This window comes from Tasmannia lanceolata, unplaced genomic scaffold, assembly GCF_043159265.1.
Source record: "Tasmannia lanceolata isolate RefF3 unplaced genomic scaffold, GAP_Taslan_0.1 ptg000008l, whole genome shotgun sequence".
In the NCBI taxonomy this organism is placed as follows: Eukaryota; Viridiplantae; Streptophyta; class Magnoliopsida; order Canellales; family Winteraceae; genus Tasmannia; species Tasmannia lanceolata.
The window spans coordinates 66,157,511-66,184,487 of NW_027518685.1; the positions used below are offsets into that span (position 1 = coordinate 66,157,511).

General features: G+C 38.4%; 3 protein-coding genes across 3 annotated transcripts; all 3 read left to right on the forward strand.

Annotated features, from left to right (window-relative positions):
• Positions 1-2,437: 2,437 nt before the first annotated feature.
• Positions 2,438-3,337, forward strand: LOC143883207 (germin-like protein 8-2). The gene is made up of 2 exons (XM_077386558.1): positions 2,438-2,555; positions 2,781-3,337. The coding sequence occupies exons 1-2, from the start codon at positions 2,438-2,440 to the stop codon at positions 3,335-3,337; spliced, it is 675 nt and encodes a 224-aa protein (XP_077242673.1).
• Positions 3,338-7,537: 4,200 nt separating this feature from the next.
• LOC143883208 (germin-like protein 8-2) lies at positions 7,538-8,436 on the forward strand. The gene is made up of 3 exons (XM_077386559.1): positions 7,538-7,655; positions 7,880-8,143; positions 8,231-8,436. The coding sequence occupies exons 1-3, from the start codon at positions 7,538-7,540 to the stop codon at positions 8,434-8,436; spliced, it is 588 nt and encodes a 195-aa protein (XP_077242674.1).
• Positions 8,437-21,847: 13,411 nt separating this feature from the next.
• Positions 21,848-22,843, forward strand: LOC143883209 (germin-like protein 8-2). Its single transcript, XM_077386560.1, has 2 exons — positions 21,848-21,965; positions 22,192-22,843. Exons 1-2 carry the CDS (start codon positions 21,848-21,850, stop codon positions 22,746-22,748), a joined length of 675 nt encoding a protein of 224 aa, XP_077242675.1. The 3' UTR covers positions 22,749-22,843.
• Positions 22,844-26,977: the final 4,134 nt, after the last annotated feature.

The following is a 26,977-nucleotide window of genomic DNA, read 5'->3' on the forward strand; positions in this document are numbered from 1 at the left end:
CTATCGAGGCCGAGTACATGGAGACAGCGGAAGCTTGCTAGAAAGTAGTTTGGCTTCAAGGTTTGATGGGTGAGATTGGCATCGAGTCAAAACCCATGGATTATTTTTTTGTGATAACATGTGCATCATTTGTTTGGCCATGAATTCAGTTAATCACAAAAGGACCAAACATATATCGGTACAATATCACTACATTCAGGAAGTCTGATGGAAGGATCTATTTGTTGAAAGTCTGAACCAAGGAGAATGTAGTGGATATGATCGTAACGATGGTTCAAGGAGAAAAGTTAGATCGAAGTTTATCTTCTCTCGGTCTCAAGAAGGAAGACTTGGTATGCCGATGATTATGCATCAATGTGGAGATTGTTAAAATGGTGACGCATGAGCACCAGTTTTTTCATTTTTTGTTTTTTTTGGAGCGGGTCTCACTTGGTCTTTTAAGTGGGATGTTTTCCATGCCTCTCTCATATGGTTTTGTAAAGGCAAGAGATAAAAAGGTCTTTAAAAAGGAGGAGAAGAGTGAGAGGTTTGAGAGGAGAAAAGGTTACTACAAGAAATGAGGGGTTTTCTCTTTGGGCTCTAGGAGGGCTTCTCTGGTGAGGCAAAAACATGTTTCTTCTTCCTGGTTACTTAGGGTGTGTTCCTCTTCTTTCATTCTTCATTTCCATTAGTTTTTCCTTGCAACCCTAGCATAATGTTGGAGGTTTTTTATGGGGATTTCTCCTCACACTTAGTGTATAGATTTGGGGTTTTTTTGTGATTGTATAGAAGGTTGGAGAGAAGGGTTTTTCGGTAGTTTTTACAAGTGTGGAGGTAACGTTGTACTATTTGGTTTGAAATAATGGACCTGTGTTACCTTGTCGTTGGATGTAGCCCATTATGGTGAACTGCATATATTGTTTTCTTCTTGTCATTGCTTGTGATTTATTTCTTTTGCTCCTCTTAAAAACTGGGGTGTCGTTGGATCAAATATCAAGGGGGTACCGCCCACATGGGACTTGACCGTCGGGCACCGTATTAAAACTCTTGTTTTATAATATTGTAAAGTAGTAACGGTTTGCTAGAAGAACTCTTAATTTGACAATATATTTTCTGAATTATAGTTTATAATGTAAAAGATATTAACAAGGGAAAAGTGTTTCTACTCGGTCAAAAGTAGATAACGTTGTCTACTACGTCGCATGAAACACAGTGGGCCCACATCGCTTGGATAATCCAGAGCATTCATTTGTTAGGCCCTGAGATAGATAGGGTGTGCCCTAAAAATCAACTTCAAACGATCATCCTAACCCTTCAATTTGTGGAGGTTAAAAATGGGAGGTTCATAGCCCTCCATATTTAACCTCCACAAATAGAAGGGTTGGGATGATCTTATGGTGCTGGTTTTTTTTTTTTTTTTTTTTTTTGGCACACCCTAACTATTGCGATCAGGACCCAAACAATGTGGGCCCCACTGTAATTTTGGCCGACGGAGTAGATAACGTATCTACTCGGCCGTGTAGAAACACTTTTCCCTATTAACAATTAGATTGGTATGGAAATTCCATCACAATATTATCTGAAAACATGAAATTGTCAAAACGATTTCCCAAAGGAAATGATATATTAAGACGTTTTTTGGTAAATTTGCCATCAGTGGATCAGGATCATCCTATCATAGTTTTAACGTAGATGATGGATGGATTTTTTATGTGAGTGGGTGTCCACCATATCAACAGCTTGAACGACAGAAAATCGACACCAATTATTTCTCAAATCGCATATTTGAAAAACATCCAAATGGTCAAAGGAGTTTAAAATATATTTATTTACCATTTAACCAAGTTTTGGCAACTAATCTTTAATAGCGAAGTAACGAAAAAAAAAAAATTTATAGATGCTGTAAGTTTTTTTATAATTACAAGTGAAATTTTATTTTCTACCCCATTCCTCAGCATATCCATCCTTTTGTTTGTGCTTTCTTGGAAATGACAATTTTCAGGGAAAGGCAAACAAAAGGTGGAAATATAGCCATTCTTAAGAAAAGATAAACAAGAGGAGGTGGAAATGCTGAAAAGGGGTCGGGAAAAATCAATTTCCTAATTAGAGTGGTATTGGCCAACCTTAAAAAAAGGTCTGCAAATTAGCAATCAAATGGGTAGGTATAAATAGGGTAGGCATTGTTCGAGACCATGTGGGAGATCACCCAGTTTGATTTCAGCATGTCCTTCGCTCGGCTAATAGGGTAGCGGACCGTTTAGCGAGAGATGGAGTAAATTGGATCTTTGATTTTCTTCCTCCATAATATGTTGTTTCTTATTTTTCTTTGTATATTTTCTTTTCTGTACTCATGACCAGTTCGGTGGTGGGGCAAGCCCCACTTATTAAAACACTCATTCTAAGCTTCTTCCACACCATCAAAACACTCGCACCCAATACTCCTCTTTAGATTGATAAAATGGAGAAGGCTACTCCCCTCGTTGTACTTGTACTCCTTTCCTTGGCATCTTCTCTTACCTTTGCCGCTGATCCCAGTCCTCTACAGGACTTTTGTGTTGCTGACAATATGTCTCCAGGTACAAATGCTTTTTTTTATTTCTCAATTTAACTTCCATTAGTATCATGATAATCACGTGTTTGTGCAAACTCAATTCCATTTTTTGGTAGGTAATGTGGGGTTTGGCTAGATGACTTGAGAAATATTGTTATTGCATTTACTCTGCGTGTGGACACCGGCCCTACGTGCATGGGTTATGTTTTTTTTTATTGGCTGATCTTTTTTTGATGTTTTTCCTTCTCAGTGTTAGTCAATGGCGTGGTTTGCAAGGACCCAATGCTCGCTCAAGCAAGCGATTTCTTCTTCCCAGGGCTTGACATGCCACGCAACACAAATAACCGAGTTGGGTCCAATGTGACCGCAGTGAACGTGGTCCAAATACCAGGACTCAACACTCTTGGCATCTCCATGGCTCGCATAGACTTTGCACCCTATGGACTAAACCCTCCCCACACACACCCAAGGGGCACTGAGATGATTGTAGTTCAAGAGGGCACCCTCCTCGTTGGTTTCGTCACCTCTAACCTTGCAAATGGCGAAAATCGGCTCATATCAAAGGTCCTCAATAAGGGTGATGTGTTTGTGTTTCCAATAGGTCTCATTCACTTCCAATTCAATGTTGGACGGACCAATGCGGTGGCCATTGCCGCTCTGGCAAGTCAGAACCCAGGTGTGATCACCATAGCTAATGCCGTCTTCGGATCAAACCTGCCCATCTCCGATGATGTTCTCGCCAAGGCCTTCCAACTTGACAAGAAAGTAGTTGATTTTCTTCAGGCACAGTTCGGGCCCAAAAACTAGATAACTACCGACAAGGATCCCATGCATTAACTACCGTAGTGTCTATTTGAATAAGCAAACTTGATGTTTGCATTTCTTAAAATAGTAATAATAATACAGTTTGAGTATGTCACTTGGGTAATCATGGGATTGATTTACTATGCAATCTTGTTTTTCATGAATTCCTCTCTCTCTCTCTCTCTCTCTCTCTCTCTCTCTCTCTCTCTCTCTCTCACACACACACACACACACCGATCATGAAGTCTGCAACAGGATGATCCTAACCCACTGATGGGAAACAGAAAGTCAAAGTGAAGCCCAAACTTAAAGCGAGGGATACACTACACATTCTGATGGTTATCTTTTATAGTTCATCACAAAGAAATTCACATAGGGTTCATCACAAGTGATTTGGAACCACACAAAGTATACTTAAGACAAGGTAAATAATCAAGGATTCATATTACCACAAATCGATAAGAGCCAAAATAGAACATACAAAATTTACATGTAGAAACCGAAACTGAAATGTGAAGCATGGCCACAATAATAAGAACCGAAGTAGGAGGCAAGGACCAATGTGAAGTAAAATAGGCATAGAATGAGTAATCAGAGAATCATTTTGCCAAGATACGAACCAAACAGGATCAAATCACATCCCGAGACTAAAAATGTAGCTGAAACTGAAACATGCAACGAGAAGCATGGTCGCGTATTTCAAAAGTTCACAGTGGAGATTTACAAGCATGATCAAACACAAGTAACTAAGATCAAAATATACGAATGAACAAAGTCGGGATATTCAAAAGGATTCATATATCACGTGACATAAACAATGTCTTCATCATAGTAGACCAAAACTGAAAATTAGCACCTTTAAACAAAGGAACGTTTTGCTGAAAACTTGAAGAATTGGTATTGCCTGCCATATTGCCAACTTACCGAACCCGTGCCGATCTTCTTTTGAAATTGTCCCCAGCCTTTCTGGTCTGATACCACTTTGTAGAATTTAAAGAACAAGTAATACAGAAACACAGAAGAGAACAGAACACAAAAGAACTTTATTATATTGCTGAATGTATTTAACACACACGAAATAGCCTTTCAATAAGACTTTGACTTTGTATCTCGCGGCCAATCCATAAAGCATGTTTCCTATCTACTTTTAACCGATACAACACTACTCCAATCCGGTGTCTCTCTCTCTCTCCAACGTGCATGAACTGTTGGTGGGCCCAATAATTAATTTGTTTTAATTTGTGAGGAAGGTAGGTCCCACCATAGGATGATCCAAACCATCCATTCGATGGCCCACAACGTAAATAGGTTGCACCGCGAAATATTATTTCCAAAGAATGATCCTAGCCCTCTGATCTAAAGAGAAACCTCTATAGATTTGAGGGTTGCGATCATCCTTTGAAAATGATATTTTGAAAATGATATTCTCGAGTGAAACCTATTTAAGTTGTGGGCCATCGAATAGATGGTTTGGATCATCCTATGGTTCAGGTCTTACAGTAACATTAAGGCCCAATTGTAGGTAGGGGTGGTTATTCGGTTTTCACCGAACCGAATAGACCGAAATTTGGTAACCGAAATAATTTCAGTTACCAAATTTCGGTAACCGAAACCGAACCGAATAAAAATTCGGTTATTCAGTTATAACCGAATAACCGAATTGTGGGAGAAATAGAGGGGAAAAATTAAAATCTCGGTTTGGATCGGAGGGCTAGGATCATCCTATCAGAATGATTTTTTGAGCACAACCTAATTAAGTTGGGATCAATCAAATGGATGGTTTGGATCATCCTATGGTGGGGCCTACCTTGCTTGATGTAGTATTGTACAGCTGTAGAGTAGAGTGGGGTGATTTTATCCTGGAAGGGGAGAGAAAAAGGAAATGACTGCTTCGTCGGTAAAAAGTAGATGGGAATCGTACTTTATAGTTAGTGGGCTGTCAAGAGGGAAACTAGCCTCCAAGGGGGCCGTCAAGGGCGAAAATATCAGCGCCCTAAAAATAAATTAACATGCAAAAGGAGTTTTGTATGCTTTCTAGATGACTATACGATGGACTTGAATTAGGTGGGCCCCACAAGTTTTTAATTACTTCATCTAACAATCTCGCAAGGGGGTTTTCCACATCACAAGTTCACAACTACCTCGTCACCTAGTTTAGTGAAATGACGTATACTCAGCTCAACAAATCAATAATTAGTGGGAACAGAAACTTTGAAAATGTATAAAACTGGACGTGGCATGGAACTGCATTGTTCTCTGTCGTTGGAGGATACACATCCTTGGATAAGCAATTCTTTGGATTGGCCTCCTTTCATATATAATTTCAAGACGAAAATGCTAAAATGAATGGTGCCCTTGCAAAAAACCATCTGCATGGGCGCTCCTATTGGGACTTCTGATCAAGGTGGATTTCTTTTTCCATTAATTTAATATCTGTCCGTGCCATTTTCATATTTTCCTGTGCTCTTTCAAATGATTTTTGTTGGGATGGACCAATGTGGAGCGACCTTTAGCTGGTTTTTGCAAGGCAGCCATTCCCATTATCATTTCTCTAATTTATATATGGAATAAACCCCTTGGATTAGCTACATATAGAGTATGCCTTTCCCGCTCAATAAGTGGTGCCCTTTTTCAGATAAATAGGGCATTAATTAAAGGGAAAAATACAGGATACACCCCCTCAACTAGGGCGAAATTCCACTTCTAACCCCGTGGTATCGAAGGTACCAAAGGCTACCCCTCAACTTTCTGACATTTTTAAGTAGATCCCCTACTTTTCACCCTATAGTTCAAAATCCATCAAAGACACCCCCTAACAATTTATTCGTTCCTGTACACCCCGTCATATAACAAGCATTATTGAAAACTAAGGGGGTGTCTTTGGTACCTTTGATACCACGGGGTTAGAAGTGGAATTTTACCATATTTGAGGGGGTGTATCTGTAATTTTCCCTTAATTAAATTATCCAACCTAATGAAAGTCAAGTTGGGAAAAAAGATGTATTAGGTAGTAGTAGATATACTATTGGAGCCATATTGGAACAAATATATAGATAAGGGCGTCTTAGTTGCCCCCAAAATTTATGATATTAAGTTATTGAAAAAATCGTTTTTAAATTCTTTAAGACGTTTTTTGAAAAAATTGCCATCAGTGGGTTAGGATCATCCTACCATAGTTTTAGCGTAGATGATGGATGGCCTTTCGGTGTGAGTTGGGGTCCACCAGATCAACAGCTTCAACGATAGAAAATCGACGCCATTTTTTTTTCTCAAATTGCATATTTGAAAAACAACCAAATGGTAAAAGGAGTTTAAAATATATTTATTATTTTATTTACAATCTAACTAAGATTTCGCAAAAAATCTTTAATAACGAAGTAACTAAAATAAAAAATTTTAGAGATGCCATAAGTTTTTTTTAATAATTACAAGTGAAATTTTAATTTCTACCTCATTCCTCAGCATATCCATCCTTTTGTTTGTGCTTTCTTGGAAATGACTATTTTCAGAGAAAGGCAAACAAAAGGTGGAAATGTAGCCATTCTTAAGAAAAGATTAACAAAAGGAGAAGGAAATGCTGAAGAGGGGTCGGGAAAAATCAATTTCCTAATTAGAGTGGTATTGGCCAACCTTAAAAAAAGGTCTGCAAATTAGCAATCAAATGGGTAAGTATTTTGGGAATATATACATGGTATAAATAGGGTAGGCATTGTTTGAGGCCGTGTGGGAGATCACCCAGTTTGATTTCAGCATGTCCATCCCTCGGCTAATAGTGTAGCGGACGGTTTTGCGAGAGATGGAGTGAATTGGATCTTTGGTTTTCTTCCTGCATAATATGTCGTTTTTTATTTTTCTTTGTATACTTACGACCAGCTCGTGGGGCTCGCTCCACTTATTAATTTAGATCTTACCATTTCAAAATATTAAAAACAAAATTTACACAGAAAAACAAGTCCGATGATTGCTTCTATTCTTTGCTGGAAAAGATCTACTTGGATAAAAAATTAGATTAGATAGCGTAGTTGTTAAACCGTGTATTGATTTGGTAGTAACAAGACCATTTCCATGAAATCACATGACCCCTAAGCCATGCATCTCTCTATCTATCTCTCTCTCTCTCTCTGCTATAAATATGCACCCTTTCTAAGCTTCTTCCACACCGTCAAAACACTTGCACCCAATACTCTTCTTTAGATTGATAAAATGGAGAAGGCTACTCCCCTCCTTGTACTTGTACTCCTTTCCTTGGCATCTTCTCTTACCTTTGCCGCTGATCCCAGTCCTCTACAGGACTTTTGTGTTGCTGACAATATGTCTCCAGGTACAAATGCTTTTTTTTTATTTCTCAATATAACTTCCATTAGTATCATGATAATCACGTGTTTGTGCAAACTCAATTCCATTTTTGGTAGGTATTGTGGGGTTTGGCTAGATGACTTGAGAAATATTGTTATTGCATTTACTCTGCGTGTGGACACCGGCCCTACGTGCATGGGTTATGTTTTTTTTTATTGGCTGATCTTTTTTGATGTTTTTCCTTCTCAGTGTTAGTCAATGGCGTGGTTTGCAAGGACCCAATGCTCGCTCAAGCAAGCGATTTCTTCTTCCCAGGGCTTGACATGCCACGCAACACAAATAACCGAGTTGGGTCCAATGTGACCGCAGTGAACGTGGTCCAAATACCAGGACTCAACACTCTTGGCATCTCCATGGCTCGCATAGACTTTGCACCCTATGGACTAAACCCTCCCCACACACACCCAAGGGGCACTGAGATGATTGTAGTTCAAGAGGGCACCCTCCTCGTTGGTTTCGTCACCTCTAACCTTGCAAATGGCGAAAATCGGCTCATATCAAAGGTCCTCAATAAGGGTGATGTGTTTGTGTTTCCAATAGGTCTCATTCACTTCCAATTCAATGTTGGACAGACCAATGCGGTGGCCATTGCCGCTCTGGCAAGTCAGAACCCAGGTGTGATCACCATAGCTAATGCCGTCTTCGGAACAAACCTGCCCATCTCCGATGATGTTCTCGCCAAGGCCTTCCAACTTGACAAGAAAGTAGTTGATTTTCTTCAGGCACAGTTCGGGCCCAAAAACTAGATAACTACCGACAAGGATCCCATGCATTAACTACAATAGTGTATTTGAATAAGCAAACTTGGTGTTTGCATTTCTTAAAATCGTAATAATAATACAGTTTGAGAATGTCAATGGAACAATCAAGCGATTGATTGAATATACAGTCTTGTTTTTCATGAATTCTCTCTCTCTCTCTCTCTCTCTCTCTCTCTCTCTCTCTCTCAAACTAAAACATCGATATCCATCAATACTATTAAAAGATGTATACACGCTCAAGTGCAAATTACTAGTCCTTTGACCAAATAAAACGAGGGTACGCTCCCACTCCAGATCTTTGCACAAGTCCAATTTCAATATCTGAAAATTTTAAACTACGAGTGAGCTAACGCTCAGATAGTAAACAAGCATTACTCTAGCTGGGTCTAGCATGGTAGGGAAACAGAAGGCTGCAACAGAAAGTCAAAGTGAAGCCGAAACTTAGAGTGAGGGATACACTACACATTCTGATGGTTCAACACAAGTAATTTTGAGCCACACAAAATATGCTTAACACAAGGTAAATAATCAGGGATTCATATTACCACAAATGGATAAGAGCCAAAATAGAACATACAAAATTTGCATGTAGAAACCGAAACTGAAATGAGAAGCATGGCCACAATTATAAAAGCCGAAATAGGAGGCAAGGAGCAATGTGAAGTAAAATAGGCATAGAATGAGTAATCAGAGAATCATTTTCCCAAGATACGAACCAAACAAGATCAAATCACATACCTAGACTAAAAATGAAGCTGGAACTGAAATATGCAACAAGAAGCATGGTCGCGTATTTCAAAAGTTCACAGTGGAGATTTTACAAGCACCATGATCAAACACAAGTAACTGAGATCAAAATATACCAATAGACATAGTCAGGATATTCAAAAGGATTCACTTATCACAAGACATAAACAAGGTCTTCATCATAATATTTTGAAGAAGATCAAAAGTTTGAACCTTCTTCCAAAAATGATTTTAGTAAAGAACTTGAATATTTGAAGAAAGAAAATGAAACCCTCAAGGAAGAAAATGAGGGATTAATTCTTGAATTTTCTTATCAAATTGTTGAATTAAAAAGTGATCATGAAAATTAATAAATACTCAAACAGGGAAAATCAAGAAGAAATTAATGATTTTTTAAACCAAATTCAAGATCTTAAAAGAGAAAATGAAAAGTTGAGAATATGTCTAAATAGGTTTATTAATGGGGATAGAATTGTAGACATTATTCTTAAAAGATCTAGATGCACAACTTACTATAGAACATATTTTGCATCTAGAAGGCATGCTAACCCATCCATAAGATGTCACTATTGTGGATCTTATGGACATTATAAATTTCAATGTGAGCATAGAAATCAATATTCTAAATGGGTTAGAAGGAATGGACCCAATAAAACTTGGGTTCTAAAAGCTCCAACATGAATCATTGTTTGAGTTTTTACTCAGATTTAGGGGCTGGAGCTAAAAATTGAAAAATCTTTACAATTTGAAAATGAATGTTGAAAATCATTTTGAGATGATGAGTTAAGCCGAAGGTTGAACTTAAAATGAAAATTCTAGAGTCCTTGGCAATTTCTTTTTGAAAACCCCCTCTTATATTGAATTTCTAAATAAAAAAAGAGGGAGTTGTAGTTTTAAATTCTATTTGACTAAGGCGACCCTAAAACTTATGTATTAATATTTCAAAACCCCTTGATATTTTGATATGCTCTCATCTCTTCTTTATGTGGATGACAAAGGAGGAAAGAAATTTGGTGTTATGTTTTAAAGTTCTAAGTTGGCATATCATTTACTTCAAAACATATTTTATTGGAAAATCCCTTGTATGATGTCATCAAAAAAGGGGGGAGATGTAAGCCTAATTGTTCAACCCTTGGCTATCTTCTATTTTATGATGATTCAAAACACAAATGATTATATGTACTAATTGTGTTTGTTATTTAAGTTGAAGGTTCGTCAAGGTTCAAAGTCAAAGCAAGAGGAGATCCACGAAGTTGAAAGGGACTAGAAGACACAATTTGAAGAAGATCAAAAGTCAAGTCTTGTGTCAAATAGAATGTAAAATCCAATCCCACACTTAGGATCCAAACAAGGCATCAAAAGAGGGTTAAAATACCCCAAGTAAGCTAATGGAATGAAGAAAATCAAGCGGACCAAGTTCCCAAGGCAAAACAATAGGAAAATATGAAATGGCCAAAATTCAGGGGGGGACGGTCGATCGAGACATGGTCGGTCGACCGGTGCCATTCTGATATAAAAAAAAGGAAAAAAATACATTTACACCCCCTCTTGTTTCTGACAACTCTAACCCTGACTTTCAAAACGTGACAAGTACACCCCCTGAGGTTTCAATTTGTGACAAGTACACCCCCTCCTTCAACTGTCCGTCGGTTTAACCTGATAGAAAGACTAAAACTAACCATGGTTAATATTTTGACGCCAGAAATACCCTCATTTGCAGAGGGATTAGGGTTACGCCATTTTCCACTGCTGCCGTCGCCACTTTCGGCCACCGCCGACACCTCCAGCCACCGCCGTCACCTCCACCACAAACAATGAAACCCCACCCATGGCTACATCAAAGCCACATTTCAAGAAAAAAAATAAAACAAAAAAAGCCCTAAAATATTAGGGTTTATGTGCAATTCATGATAATGGTGCGAATGAAGATAAATAAAACTCCTAAATCGAGGGTTTATGTTGATAAATAAACAAGGGTTTGAATCAAACCCTAATTTCAGTTTTTAAGTAACCCTAATTTCAGTTTTGAAGTCTGAAAACCTTAATTTTCAGTTGGGGAAGACGAGGGCATTTTGGTCATTTCTACCTCGCCATCTACTCCGTCACGTTAAAACAATTTCAGGGGGTGTACTTGTCACGTTTTGAAAGTCAGGGTTAGAATTGAATGTGTTAGAAACTAAAGGGGGTGTGTCTGTATTTTTCCCTTAAAAAACATGAGAGAGCCTCTGGCGGTCCACCGTGAGTGACTTTGCAAGTATTTTAAATAGCCTAACGGCTAGTTTAAACTATCCATTACAGAGCCGTTGGGGGTGTCCCAAATGGCTAGTTTTTGGGTTTTTGGCTATAAAAGGGTTCTCAAACCACTTAGGCAAAATCAACAAGCTCTAATATACACTTAAAGCATCTCTTGAGTGAAAAGTCACTCCTTGTGCCTCTCTTCGAGAAATCTTATGAGGGATTGGATTCAAGGCTTAAAATTGTATATCTTTATGAGAGCATCTTGTGTAATTGCCTTTGAACAATGCATTCCTTCATTCTTTTAATCTTATATTTGGCAAGTAATCAGAGATGCAGAGCCTTCTCCGAAGGTGAGTGTTAGGAGACATAGATCCGTCTCCGTCGACAAGTGTTGAGGCGCAGAGCAACCTCGTTGTATTGGTTTGATCTTCACCGTTAAGAACAGATTTTAGTGACCATCAACAGTTGTGGTGGAGATGTAGGTCTGGGGTTTTAAACCGAACCCCTATTAAATCTCATTGTACTCCTTCCCTTATCTCCTTTACTTTACTTGTGCATTGATTTTAAGTTCTTTGTGTTTATTGTTAAAATTTTCTTTGATTTAATTTCTTAATCAATCCTTTAAAAGGGCACAATTTTATAAATCTAATTCGCTTCCCCTTTGGGTTGCAATCACCTAGGCCTACACATATTTATTTTCAGATTCCTTGCAAGATTCCATTGCCGCCATGTATTCGGGCTCGGTACAGGATAATGCAACCGTTGGTAGCAAGTTTGACATCAAACTAATAAGACCATTCCTAAACTCGAATACATTACCCATAATAGATCTTCCTTTGTCCATAACATTAGCATAACTTGCATAAAAAAAACCATGCAACGACTTCGAATCCTTCTCATATGTGATAGCATAATCACTAGTACCTCTCACATAGAAAAGCGCTCATTTGACTGAAACTCGGCAGTGGAATCAATATGCACGGCAGAAACAAGATTGAGCTAAAAACAAAAACTTTTCGATCCACCAACTGAACCAAGATCTTAGTTGCTAGATTAATCAATGTTTATGAATTGAAATTCGGATGGTTAAGGACATTTACCAATTGGTTGACCGATACTGCCAATCTCTGCTTGATCTACTCCCCATTAGGTACCCGACGTTTCTGAAACCCAAGCTGGTCCGGAAGTCGAAGTAGTGGCTTCTCAAACCGTGCGGTTGAAGGAGAAATAGGAGAGAACTTGGAATCCTCTCCCAAACTAAAACCAATAAGGCTTTCAAGTTCTTCTAAAGAACTAGAAACAAAACTAGAAGCGGGAAAAAGAAAGGAGAAAAATGAAATTGGGAGGGGAGATGGGCTGGACGAATTTTGCATATGGCTTTCCAAATTGTGCAAGTAATCCAAATTGTCCACCCATCCCCTCCGTTTATAGAGTTCCCTCTAGCAATTCGTTCCCTTGTATGTGTCCCCTTGATTTTGGAAACTAAATTCAATTAAAACTCTTTGTTTCTTAAACATGTAAAACACATGGATACTCAAAATGATTTTTTCTTATTGAATGTTACCAATAACCAATGGGACTTTTAGAAATAGGAAACCTTCTCCAACTCAAATTCTCTCTTTTCCTTTTTAAATTTCCACCAATAGGAAATTAGAATAAATCAACCAATAGGATCTCTCATAACTCTTATCCAATAGGATTTGAGCATTTAATAAGCACATGTTAATTAAGACATGTACACACCATAATATGGTGTATCTCATCTTTAATACATGTGTGTGCACCCTATGTATGGTGCTCTTCCTCCCTGTATCACATATAGTGGATCCAATCCATATCACACATACGATCAAATCTGAAACCCATATTGTCCAACAATCCATAAGGGTCTAGCGAGTTGTGAGTGTGATCGGCCCAGGGATCCAATGATCATTCTCACAGGGTCCACAATGGGCCCTACTGTGATCTCACGCAATGTAGTCCAACTACGATAGCATTAGGCAAGTGAACCCCACCATGACGTTACCCTGAAGAAGACCATTAGATCAAATTACCCAAATCACATCCAATGTGTAGTCCTTCCTCCAATCCTTCATTTACCGAGTTGGGTCTTGTGGAGGGTGGACATCAATTACCCCATGGGCTCACTCAATGGTATACCTTTCTACCTATCAAGCTTGGGCCCGCAAATGCATTTGCAACTCCCTTTTGAAACAATCAATGTTTTTGAAAAACTTTGATAAACAATTTATCAAACGGATTGGCCAGTCATTATTTAATGGCCTAGCTGAGATCGAAATTGCAAATGATTTTCCTCTATGGGAGGGGTGGAGGATTCCATGATGGGCATCACTATTGACCCCACGGGTTTACCCCATGACCCAGCACTACCCGCTGGTAACCCCGGACCGGGGACTACTGTTAGATAGACCAAAGCCATAAGGTGTGCCCACAGACTAAAAATATCCCTCAGGTCTAAGGACAGATCCAAGGGTCCTGTCTGACAGAATAACCTTATCCAATTCCTTGTCCACAGGTTATTCTACAAAGCCATCCGTTCAGTGTGTGATCCAATCATTTCGCCCATTCCACCTACTTAGAATCAACTACCCCAGTGACCTAGATAGGCCACCCCAATGCGTATATGGAGGCAGGTTCGATTCTAGTTGTGTACAGGTACGAGATGTCCAATCTCAACCCCAACCAAGAACATTCTAGGTCTGCAAAGAACCTGAAGATCATATCTCCCCACCACATAATCTCAATGTGCATGACCTATCCTACGATGCTACCTAAGGATAAAGGTGTGCCTAGAAGCACATTAGGTTAATGATTTATCTATCTTTTAAGGGTTTCTAACATCTAAAACCTAAGGCTCCATGGGTTGACCAGTCTCATGCTTGGGTTGCATTCATGGAAGAGAATTGTGTCTCCACCCTTAAACAATTGGGCATATAAGTTAATAATATATTGTTGCTAGGCATATTCTCACGATTCACTCCAACAAATACCCAATAGATGTCATGTAACAATAAATAATAGTTGCAACATTACAACAACTGGATTTTGATTAGAGCACACACCCTAACAATGACGGCTTCTGAATGCGCTTTACCCAGATTCCCCATAAACCGGCTTAAAACTCCAACCGCGTAAGTAATTTTTGGCCTAGTATATACCATGGAAAACATCAAGCTCCCGACAAGGGTAGCATATGGGATTCGATCCATTTTCTTCACATCCTCTTCCGATTTTGGGCACTGATTGGAACATAACTTAAAGTAAGCTGCTAATGTGTCTTTATCGGCTTAGACTTGCTCATCCCAAACCATTCAAGCACCTTTTTTATAAACATCTTTTGTGAAAGCAACAAAGTTCCAAGGATAAAAAGAATGGAACTTTGTTGCTTTCACAAAATATGTTTGTAAAAAAGGGGCTTGAAAGGTTTGGGATAAGCAAATCTAAGCCGATAAAGCCATCATCAGCGGCTCACTTTAAGATATGTTCCGATCAATTCCCAAAATCGGAAGAGGAGAAGAAGAAAATGGATCGAGTCCCATATGCTAGCATTGTTGGGAGCTTGATGTTTATCGTGATATGAACTAGGCCGAACATTGCTTATGCGGTTGGAGTTTTAATCCGGTTTATGGCGAATCCAGGTAAAGCACATTCGGAGGCCGCCAAATTGGTGCTTCGCTACCTAAGAAGTACTACTGATTATGTTATGATATATGGAAAGGATTCGAATCCGTTGCATGATTTTGTTGATACAAGTTATGCTAATGATATGGACAAAGAAAGATCTACTACGGGTTATATATTTAGGTTTGGGAATGGTCCTATTAATTAGATGTCAAAGCTGCAACCAACGGTTGCATTATCCACTATCGAGGCATTAAGTTAAAACCTATGGATTTATTTTGTGATAACATGAGTATCATTTATTTGGCCAAGAATTCAATTTTTCACAAAGGACCACATATATATCGGTTCAATATCACTACATTTAGGAAGTCATTAAAGATGGAAGGATCTATTTGTTGAAGGTGTGAACCAAAGAGAATGTGGTGGATATGCTCATAAAGATGGTTCAAGGAGAGAAGTTATATTGAAGTTTATCTTCTCCCAGTCTCAAGAAGGAAGGGTTGGCACGCTGGTGATTGTGCATCAAGGTGGAGATTGTTAAAATGGTGACGCATGAGCACCATTTTTTTATTTCTTTTTTCGAAGTCGGTATCTCTTGGTCTTTTAAATGGGATGTTTTCCTTGCCTCTCTCATATGGTTTTTTAAAGACAAAAGATAAATAGGGTTTAAAAAAGGAGAAGAGTGAGATATTTGAGAGGAGAAAAGGTTTAGACAAGAAAAGAGGGGTTTCCTCTTGGGGCTTTAGGAGGGCTTTGTGGTAAAGCGAAAACAAGTTTCTTCTTCTTGGTTTTCCAAGGTGTGTTCCTCTTCTTATGGTGTGCCCATCAAATGGATGGTTTGGATCTTCCTATGGTGTGGCACGTACAGTACTTTTTGGCAAGTGGGATTGGAAATTAGGGATCTGCTAGGGACTATCGATCAATTAAATGAATCTGAGAGCAACCACCTTTGTCCCCAGGTTAATAAAATGAATAAGACAAAATCTTAGCCTGTGTGGGTTGTGTGGCTACTCTCACATGCAACAGCCAAGCCGCAACATGCCTGAAGTGATTGTCCCTAGCAAATCTTTAGTTTTAAACCTAACATTTAACAAAGTAAAGTGATTGTCCCCAAAGGATGCGGGGCGGGGATGGGGATTAGATATTCCCCATGGGGAGGGGAGGGGGATTCCCCATGATCCCCGCAGTGGGGAGGGGAAGGGGAGGGGGAAAATTCCCCGCATAGGGCAAGGGGTAGGGGACCCCAACATCCGGCCCCGACCCGCCCCGTTGCCAGCCTTAAGAAAGATCTCTCAAGGAAGAAGATGCTAGTATGTTTAAATCTGTCAGTGATAACAAACTGATCTTGATCAGTTCTTCTTCATGCATTCAACAAGAAAATAATGGAATGAAGAGAAAAAGGACTATAACACTAGTCTACAATTCCAATTCATTAACAAGGAAAGAAAGAATAAAGGAGAAGAGCCTCTCTCTCTCTCTCTCTCTCTCTCTCTCTCTCTCTCTCTCTCTCTCTCTCTCTCTCAAATCAATGTCATTCTCAGAAATGAAATGAGATTGGCTTCATATAGACAGCCCTTACAACTAACATCAACCAACATAACCCCCAATGGTAAAGAGACTAAAAAAGGACATGTATAATAATCAAATGATTAATAATGACGACTACTAAATATAACAAAATATGGAAGGACAATAGTATAATAACATTACTATTGCAAGTAATGGTCAAGCAGATGCACCAAAGGATGTAGTGCATCACACTTGCCTTCTTAGAAAGAACTCGGCCCTGAGTTCACATAAACTCCACCCGGGAATTAGTCCACCTGGATCAAAGATGAAGATATACACACCCTCGTCCCAAGGAATATAACCTCCCACCTTAATTCTCTTATTGAGTTGTATCTTACCATGTGATGTGCGTGGGCTAGTAGAATACCTATAATCCCCAATTCAATGTCTGCTGAATATGACATATGTGTAGTAGTCCGCTGTTTAAACCAAATATGACATATGTGTAGCAGTCCACTATGTAAACGTATCATATATAGAATTATATAATAGTTGCGGGCAAAACCATATCACTAGCAACAATGGCAGTCATAGGTTCCTTTGCGGTGATGGCAAAGCAATATCACTTCCATATAACTTTCCATGCTCTTCTTCTTTGTACTTCTCATATGCTTCTTGTATGTAATCTGGCCTTGTATTCTCTTTGTCATCTTCCATATCATCATCAGCGTATCTAACAGTGGACGCGCACACGCAGGGCATGCGTGCGAAAGTGAACGAGATATTTAAAAGTTTTGAACTCTTACAAGAGACATTTGTTAAAATGGGTGATAAGACCGTTGCATCACGTTAAATCTTCTCAAATAGCTAATTGCTTACCCTTCTCAAAGAAGTAAATCTCATTTACAAATACAGTTGAGGCTCTCGTAATTAATGCTCTATAAATTAATAATCTCTTATATCCTATTTCTAGACCAGGAACCAACATTGTTCCTACGTTGGTAATTTATATTCTCTTATCTCTAATACTTAATAAAGAAAAATAGAAAATACTAAGTGACATAAGATATAAGAGAACCTTCCTAGAAAATGTTGTTCAAAGTACATGTATTTAACTGTATGTTGGTACAAAATAGGAGAAGGAAGAGAAAAGACATAAGTGAAAGAGCATTAACAGTACAATCATATCTCTCAAGTGTAAGAGCATTAAATGCTCGGGCAGTTACAAGTCATCTCTCTTTTAATTGACAACCATTAGCCCCATCTCCTTCTCTTTGAAATGACAAGTGTAAGGCCCATCTCTCTCCTCTCTCTCTCTCTCTCTCTCTCTCTCTCTCTCAGCATTAAAATCATTAAATGTTAAAAACGAAATAAATGTAAAGTGTAATGATAAAGGGCGGTGAAACTTTGAGAAATTCGGGTGATAGAATTTTTTTTAATACTTTATAGGTTCTAATAGTTTATATAAAAATAAGCCATGGAAAATATTAATTATAAGGGCTGTGACTACAAGGTTCTAATGCTTCACACGCACACACACGCACACGCACGCACGCACTAGCACACTGGCGCACACGCACATAGGGATTTGCTAGCATTCATCGCAGAAGCCATTTTACGGCTGCGCTGTTGTATGTGAGGGCAGCCACCTCGTGAATGAAGACAAACTCTCACATCGCGGATGGTCTGTTGATGGATGCTAGCAAATCCCTACGTACACTCACACACGATATAGTTACTTAACTTTTAAAGAGGCAATTCCTTAATATTCTATTTGTAGATAAGATTAATTTAAAATTAACCTATTTACACATTATGCCCCTTCGTATTTGATTGTTTAAGGCGTTCATATATTTGGCCCAATTGCGGATGGACCATTGTTTCAAAAATCTCCATTGTGAGACAATCTTAGAATCTAAATTTATGGCATATAAATGGATGAAAATGAATGATTGTAATTTTAAAAAAAAAAAAGATTAGCGGCATTAACTTATCTATTTTAGGAATGTTTTAAAAGATCAAGAATGGTAGGGATTATTATTTTAAAAAAAAGAATAAGTCGCACCCTTAGCGAATTCATCAGAATGATATGGATTCCTCTTCAAAATTTGGGGAGTTTTCTTTAAAAAATTGGACCATTTACAAATCCTAATTATAAGATATATAAGACCATATGTAAATACATAAGACATGAGAGATATAATAGCTTATATTACGAAATTTTATTAGTTTTTTTATAAAGACATAAGATATAAGAGATTTACTCTTGGCATTTACACTTATCTGTTCAGATTGTATAATTATCTTCGTCATATGCAAAAGAAAATTTAGGGCAGAATGTGAAATTCTCATCAGTTTTATTTGTACCATGAGCTTTATCTTAAATGCGAATGATTTTTTAAATTAAAAGAAATTTTGTGTAGTTGTTTGATTTTTTAACTTTTAATAATTTATGGACAAAGGAAGATCTATTATGGGTTATGCTAATGGGAATGGTCCTATTAGTTGGATGGCAAAGTTGCAACCAACGGTTGCCTTATCCACTATCGAGGCCGAGTACATGGAGACAGCGGAAGCTTGCTAGAAAGTAGTTTGGCTTCAAGGTTTGATGGGTGAGATTGGCATCGAGTCAAAACCCATGGATTATTTTTTTGTGATAACATGTGCATCATTTGTTTGGCCATGAATTCAGTTAATCACAAAAGGACCAAACATATATCGGTACAATATCACTACATTCAGGAAGTCTGATGGAAGGATCTATTTGTTGAAAGTCTGAACCAAGGAGAATGTAGTGGATATGATCGTAACGATGGTTCAAGGAGAAAAGTTAGATCGAAGTTTATCTTCTCTCGGTCTCAAGAAGGAAGACTTGGTATGCCGATGATTATGCATCAATGTGGAGATTGTTAAAATGGTGACGCATGAGCACCAGTTTTTTCATTTTTTGTTTTTTTTGGAGCGGGTCTCACTTGGTCTTTTAAGTGGGATGTTTTCCATGCCTCTCTCATATGGTTTTGTAAAGGCAAGAGATAAAAAGGTCTTTAAAAAGGAGGAGAAGAGTGAGAGGTTTGAGAGGAGAAAAGGTTACTACAAGAAATGAGGGGTTTTCTCTTTGGGCTCTAGGAGGGCTTCTCTGGTGAGGCAAAAACATGTTTCTTCTTCCTGGTTACTTAGGGTGTGTTCCTCTTCTTTCATTCTTCATTTCCATTAGTTTTTCCTTGCAACCCTAGCATAATGTTGGAGGTTTTTTATGGGGATTTCTCCTCACACTTAGTGTATAGATTTGGGGTTTTTTTGTGATTGTATAGAAGGTTGGAGAGAAGGGTTTTTCGGTAGTTTTTACAAGTGTGGAGGTAACGTTGTACTATTTGGTTTGAAATAATGGACCTGTGTTACCTTGTCGTTGGATGTAGCCCATTATGGTGAACTGCATATATTGTTTTCTTCTTGTGATTACTTGTGATTTATTTCTTTTGCTCCTCTTAAAAACTGGGCTGTTGTTGGATCAAATATCAAGGGGGTACCGCCCACATGGGACTTGACCGTCGGGCACCGTATTAAAACTCTTGTTTTATAATATTGTAAAGTAGTAACAGTTTGCTAGAAGAACTCTTAATTTGACAATATATTTTCTGAATTATAGTTTATAATGTAAAAGATATTAACAAGGGAAAAGTGTTTCTACTCGGTCAAAAGTAGATAACGTTGTCTACTACGTCGCATGAAACACAGTGGGCCCACATCGCTTGGATAATCCAGAGCATTCATTTGTTAGGCCCTGAGATAGATAGGGTGTGCCCTTAAAAATCAACTTCAAACGATCATCCTAACCCTTCAATTTGTGGAGGTTAAAAATGGGAGGTTCATAGCCCTCCATATTTAACCTCCACATATAGAAGGGTTGGGATGATCTTATGGTGCTGGTTTTTTTTTTTTTTTTTTTGGCACACCCTAACTATTGCGATCAGGACCCAAACAATGTGGGCCCCACTGTAATTTTGGCCGACGGAGTAGATAATGTATCTACTCGGCCGTGTAGAAACACTTTTCCCTATTAACAATTAGATTGGTATGGAAATTCCATCACAATATTATCTGAAAACATGAAATTGTCAAAACGATTTCCCGAAGGAAATGATATATTAAGACGTTTTTTGGTAAATTTGCCATCAGTGGATCAGGATCATCCTATCATAGTTTTAACGTAGATGATGGATGGATTTTTTATGTGAGTGGGTGTCCACCATATCAACAGCTTGAACGACAGAAAATCGACACCAATTATTTCTCAAATCGCATATTTGAAAAACATCCAAATGGTCAAAGGAGTTTAAAATATATTTATTTACCATTTAACCAAGTTTTGGCAACTAATCTTTAATAGCGAAGTAACGAAAATAAAAAATTTTATAGATGCTGTAAGTTTTTTTATAATTACAAGTGAAATTTTATTTTCTACCCCATTCCTCAGCATATCCATCCTTTTGTTTGTGCTTTCTTGGAAATGACTATTTTCAGGGAAAGGCAAACAAAAGGTGGAAATATAGCCATTCTTAAGAAAAGATAAACAAGAGGAGGTGGAAATGCTGAAAAGGGGTCGGGAAAAATCAATTTCCTAATTAGAGTGGTATTGGCCAACCTTAAAAAAAGGTCTGCAAATTAGCAATCAAATGGGTAGGTATAAATAGGGTAGGCATTGTTCGAGACCATGTGGGAGATCACCCAGTTTGATTTCAGCATGTCCTTCGCTCGGCTAATAGGGTAGCGGACCGTTTAGCGAGAGATGGAGTAAATTGGATCTTTGATTTTCTTCCTCCATAATATGTTGTTTCTTATTTTTCTTTGTATATTTTCTTTGTCTGTACTCATGACCAGTTCGGTGGTGGGGCAAGCCCCACTTATTAATTTAGATCTAAGCATTTAAAAAAAGGGCAGGCATTTTTCAACTCAGATAAGTTACATTATAATTTAGGTAAGAAAAGATTGTTTCAACTTTCACAGAAAAAAGAGTCTGACGACTGCTTCTATTCTTTGCGGGGAAAGATCTACTTGGATGAAAAAAATAGATTAGATAGCGTAGTTGTTAAACCATATATTGATTAAGTTGTAACAAGACCATTTCCATGAAATCACATGACCCTTAAGCCATGCATCTATTTCTCTCTCTCTCTCTGCCTATAAATATGCACCCATTCTAAGCTTCTTCCACACCATCAAAACACTCGCACCCAATACTCCTCTTTAGATTGATAAAATGGAGAAGGCTACTCCCCTCGTTGTACTTGTACTCCTTTCCTTGGCATCTTCTCTTACCTTTGCCGCTGATCCCAGTCCTCTACAGGACTTTTGTGTTGCTGACAATATGTCTCCAGGTACAAATGCTTTTTTTTTATTTCTCAATTTAACTTCCATTAGTATCATGATAATCACGTGTTTGTGCAAACTCAATTCCATTTTTTGGTAGGTAATGTGGGGTTTGGCTAGATGACTTGAGAAATATTGTTATTGCATTTACTCTGCGTGTGGACACCGGCCCTACGTGCATGGGTTATGTTTTTTTTTATTGGCTGATCTTTTTTTGATGTTTTTCCTTCTCAGTGTTAGTCAATGGCGTGGTTTGCAAGGACCCAATGCTCGCTCAAGCAAGCGATTTCTTCTTCCCAGGGCTTGACATGCCACGCAACACAAATAACCGAGTTGGGTCCAATGTGACCGCAGTGAACGTGGTCCAAATACCAGGACTCAACACTCTTGGCATCTCCATGGCTCGCATAGACTTTGCACCCTATGGACTAAACCCTCCCCACACACACCCAAGGGGCACTGAGATGATTGTAGTTCAAGAGGGCACCCTCCTCGTTGGTTTCGTCACCTCTAACCTTGCAAATGGCGAAAATCGGCTCATATCAAAGGTCCTCAATAAGGGTGATGTGTTTGTGTTTCCAATAGGTCTCATTCACTTCCATTTCAATGTTGGACGGACCAATGCGGTGGCCATTGCCGCTCTGGCAAGTCAGAACCCAGGTGTGATCACCATAGCTAATGCCGTCTTCGGATCAAACCTGCCCATCTCCGATGATGTTCTCGCCAAGGCCTTCCAACTTGACAAGAAAGTAGTTGATTTTCTTCAGGCACAGTTCGGGCCCAAAAACTAGATGACTACCGACAAGGATCCCATGCATTAACTACCATAGTGTATTGGAATATGCAAACTTGATGTTTGCATTTCTTAAAATAGTAATAATAATACAGTCTGAGTATGTCACTGGGGAAATCAAGGGATTGATTGAATATACAGTCTTGTTTTTCATGAATTCTCTCTCTCTCTCTCTCTCTCTCTCTCTCTCTCTCTCTCTCTCTCTCTCTCTCTCTCTCTCTCTCTCTCTCTCTCTCTCTCTCTCTCTCTCACACACACACACACACACACACCGATCATGAAGTCTGCAACAGGATGATCCTAACCCACTGATGGGAAACAGAAAGTCAAAGTGAAGCCCAAACTTAAAGCGAGGGATACACTACACATTCTGATGGTTATCTTTTATAGTTCATCACAAAGAAATTCACATAGGGTTCATCACAAGTGATTTGGAACCACACAAAGTATACTTAAGACAAGGTAAATAATCAAGGATTCATATTACCACAAATCGATAAGAGCCAAAATAGAACATACAAAATTTACATGTAGAAACCGAAACTGAAATGTGAAGCATGGCCACAATAATAAGAACCGAAGTAGGAGGCAAGGACCAATGTGAAGTAAAATAGGCATAGAATGAGTAATCAGAGAATCATTTTGCCAAGATACGAACCAAACAGGATCAAATCACATCCCGAGACTAAAAATGTAGCTGAAACTGAAACATGCAACGAGAAGCATGGTCGCGTATTTCAAAAGTTCACAGTGGAGATTTACAAGCATGATCAAACACAAGTAACTAAGATCAAAATATACGAATGAACAAAGTCGGGATATTCAAAAGGATTCATATATCACGTGACATAAACAATGTCTTCATCATAGTAGACCAAAACTGAAAATTAGCACCTTTAAACAAAGGAACGTTTTGCTGAAAACTTGAAGAATTGGTATTGCCTGCCATATTGCCAACTTACCGAACCCGTGCCGATCTTCTTTTGAAATTGTCCCCAGCCTTTCTGGTCTGATACCACTTTGTAGAATTTAAAGAACAAGTAATACAGAAACACAGAAGAGAACAGAACACAAAAGAACTTTATTATATTGCTGAATGTATTTAACACACACGAAATAGCCTTTCAATAAGACTTTGACTTTGTATCTCGCGGCCAATCCATAAAGCATGTTTCCTATCTACTTTTAACCGATACAACACTACTCCAATCCGGTGTCTCTCTCTCTCTCCAACGTGCATGAACTGTTGGTGGGCCCAATAATTAATTTGTTTTAATTTGTGAGGAAGGTAGGTCCCACCATAGGATGATCCAAACCATCCATTCGATGGCCCACAACGTAAATAGGTTGCACCGCGAAATATTATTTCCAAAGAATGATCCTAGCCCTCTGATCTAAAGAGAAACCTCTATAGATTTGAGGGTTGCGATCATCCTTTGAAAATGATATTCTGGAGTGAAACCTATTTAAGTTGTGGGCCATCGAATAGATGGTTTGGATCATCCTATGGTTCAGGTCTTACAGTAACATTAAGGCCCAATTGTAGGTAGGGGTGGTTATTCGGTTTTCACCGAACCGAATAGACCGAAATTTGGTAACCGAAATAATTTCAGTTACCAAATTTCGGTAACCGAAACCGAACCGAATAAAAATTCGGTTATTCAGTTATAACCGAATAACCGAATTGTGGGAGAAATAGAGGGGAAAAATTAAAATCTCGGTTTGGATCGGAGGGCTAGGATCATCCTATCAGAATGATTTTTTGAGCACAACCTAATTAAGTTGGGATCAATCAAATGGATGGTTTGGATCATCCTATGGTGGGGCCTACCTTGCTTGATGTAGTATTGTACAGCTGTAGAGTAGAGTGGGGTGATTTTATCCTGGAAGGGGAGAGAAAAAGGAAATGACTGCTTCGTCGGTAAAAAGTAGATGGGAATCGTACTTTATAGTTAGTGGGCTGTCAAGAGGGAAACTAGCCTCCAAGGGGGCCGTCAAGGGCGAAAATATCAGCGCCCTAAAAATAAATTAACATGCAAAAGGAGTTTTGTATGCTTTCTAGATGACTATACGATGGACTTGAATTAGGTGGGCCCCACAAGTTTTTAATTACTTCATCTAACAATCTCGCAAGGGGGTTTTCCACATCACAAGTTCACAACTACCTCGTCACCTAGTTTAGTGAAATGACGTATACTCAGCTCAACAAATCAATAATTAGTGGGAACAGAAACTTTGAAAATGTATAAAACTGGACGTGGCATGGAACTGCATTGTTCTCTGTCGTTGGAGGATACACATCCTTGGATAAGCAATTCTTTGGATTGGCCTCCTTTCATATATAATTTCAAGACGAAAATGCTAAAATGAATGGTGCCCTTGCAAAAAACCATCTGCATGGGCGCTCCTATTGGGACTTCTGATCAAGGTGGATTTCTTTTTCCATTAATTTAATATCTGTCCGTGCCATTTTCATATTTTCCTGTGCTCTTTCAAATGATTTTTGTTGGGATGGACCAATGTGGAGCGACCTTTAGCTGGTTTTTGCAAGGCAGCCATTCCCATTATCATTTCTCTAATTTATATATGGAATAAACCCCTTGGATTAGCTACATATAGAGTATGCCTTTCCCGCTCAATAAGTGGTGCCCTTTTTCAGATAAATAGGGCATTAATTAAAGGGAAAAATACAGGATACACCCCCTCAACTAGGGCGAAATTCCACTTCTAACCCCGTGGTATCGAAGGTACCAAAGGCAACCCCTCAACTTTCTGACATTTTTAAGTAGATCCCCTACTTTTCACCCTATAGTTCAAAATCCATCAAAGACACCCCCTAACAATTTATTCGTTCCTGTACACCCCGTCATATAACAAGCATTATTGAAAACTAAGGGGGTGTCTTTGGTACCTTTGATACCACGGGGTTAGAAGTGGAATTTTACCATATTTGAGGGGGTGTATCTGTAATTTTCCCTTAATTAAATTATCCAACCTAATGAAAGTCAAGTTGGGAAAAAAGATGTATTAGGTAGTAGTAGATATACTATTGGAGCCATATTGGTACAAATATATAGATAAGGGCGTCTTAGTTGCCCCCAAAATTTATGATATTAAGTTATTGAAAAAATCGTTTTTAAATTCTTTAAGACGTTTTTTGAAAAAATTGCCATCAGTGGGTTAGGATCATCCTACCATAGTTTTAGCGTAGATGATGGATGGCCTTTCGGTGTGAGTTGGGGTCCACCAGATCAACAGCTTCAACGATAGAAAATCGACGCCATTTTTTTTTCTCAAATTGCATATTTGAAAAACAACCAAATGGTAAAAGGAGTTTAAAATATATTTATTATTTTATTTACAATCTAACTAAGATTTCGCAAAAAATCTTTAATAACGAAGTAACTAAAATAAAAAATTTTAGAGATGCCATAAGTTTTTTTTAATAATTACAAGTGAAATTTTAATTTCTACCTCATTCCTCAGCATATCCATCCTTTTGTTTGTGCTTTCTTGGAAATGACTATTTTCAGAGAAAGGCAAACAAAAGGTGGAAATGTAGCCATTCTTAAGAAAAGATTAACAAAAGGAGAAGGAAATGCTGAAGAGGGGTCGGGAAAAATCAATTTCCTAATTAGAGTGGTATTGGCCAACCTTAAAAAAAGGTCTGCAAATTAGCAATCAAATGGGTAAGTATTTTGGGAATATATACATGGTATAAATAGGGTAGGCATTGTTTGAGGCCGTGTGGGAGATCACCCAGTTTGATTTCAGCATGTCCATCCCTCGGCTAATAGTGTAGCGGACGGTTTTGCGAGAGATGGAGTGAATTGGATCTTTGGTTTTCTTCCTGCATAATATGTCGTTTTTTATTTTTCTTTGTATACTTACGACCAGCTCGTGGGGCTCGCTCCACTTATTAATTTAGATCTTACCATTTCAAAATATTAAAAACAAAATTTACACAGAAAAACAAGTCCGATGATTGCTTCTATTCTTTGCTGGAAAAGATCTACTTGGATAAAAAATTAGATTAGATAGCGTAGTTGTTAAACCGTGTATTGATTTGGTAGTAACAAGACCATTTCCATGAAATCACATGACCCCTAAGCCATGCATCTCTCTATCTATCTCTCTCTCTCTCTCTGCTATAAATATGCACCCTTTCTAAGCTTCTTCCACACCGTCAAAACACTTGCACCCAATACTCTTCTTTAGATTGATAAA

What these genes read in the sequence shown, in the direction of transcription:
- LOC143883207 (XM_077386558.1), top strand. Translation starts at nt 2,438, where the DNA reads ATGGAGAAGGCTACTCCCCTCGTTGTACTTGTACTCCTTTCCTTGGCA. An exon ending in TGCTGACAATATGTCTCCAG is followed by an intron (nt 2,556 to 2,780) that starts GTACAAATGCTT and finishes TTTCCTTCTCAG; the next exon opens with TGTTAGTCAATGGCGTGGTT.
- LOC143883208 (XM_077386559.1), top strand. Translation starts at nt 7,538, where the DNA reads ATGGAGAAGGCTACTCCCCTCCTTGTACTTGTACTCCTTTCCTTGGCA. An exon ending in TGCTGACAATATGTCTCCAG is followed by an intron (nt 7,656 to 7,879) that starts GTACAAATGCTT and finishes TTTCCTTCTCAG; the next exon opens with TGTTAGTCAATGGCGTGGTT. An exon ending in AGAGGGCACCCTCCTCGTTG is followed by an intron (nt 8,144 to 8,230) that starts GTTTCGTCACCT and finishes TGTTTCCAATAG; the next exon opens with GTCTCATTCACTTCCAATTC.
- LOC143883209 (XM_077386560.1), top strand. Translation starts at nt 21,848, where the DNA reads ATGGAGAAGGCTACTCCCCTCGTTGTACTTGTACTCCTTTCCTTGGCA. An exon ending in TGCTGACAATATGTCTCCAG is followed by an intron (nt 21,966 to 22,191) that starts GTACAAATGCTT and finishes TTTCCTTCTCAG; the next exon opens with TGTTAGTCAATGGCGTGGTT.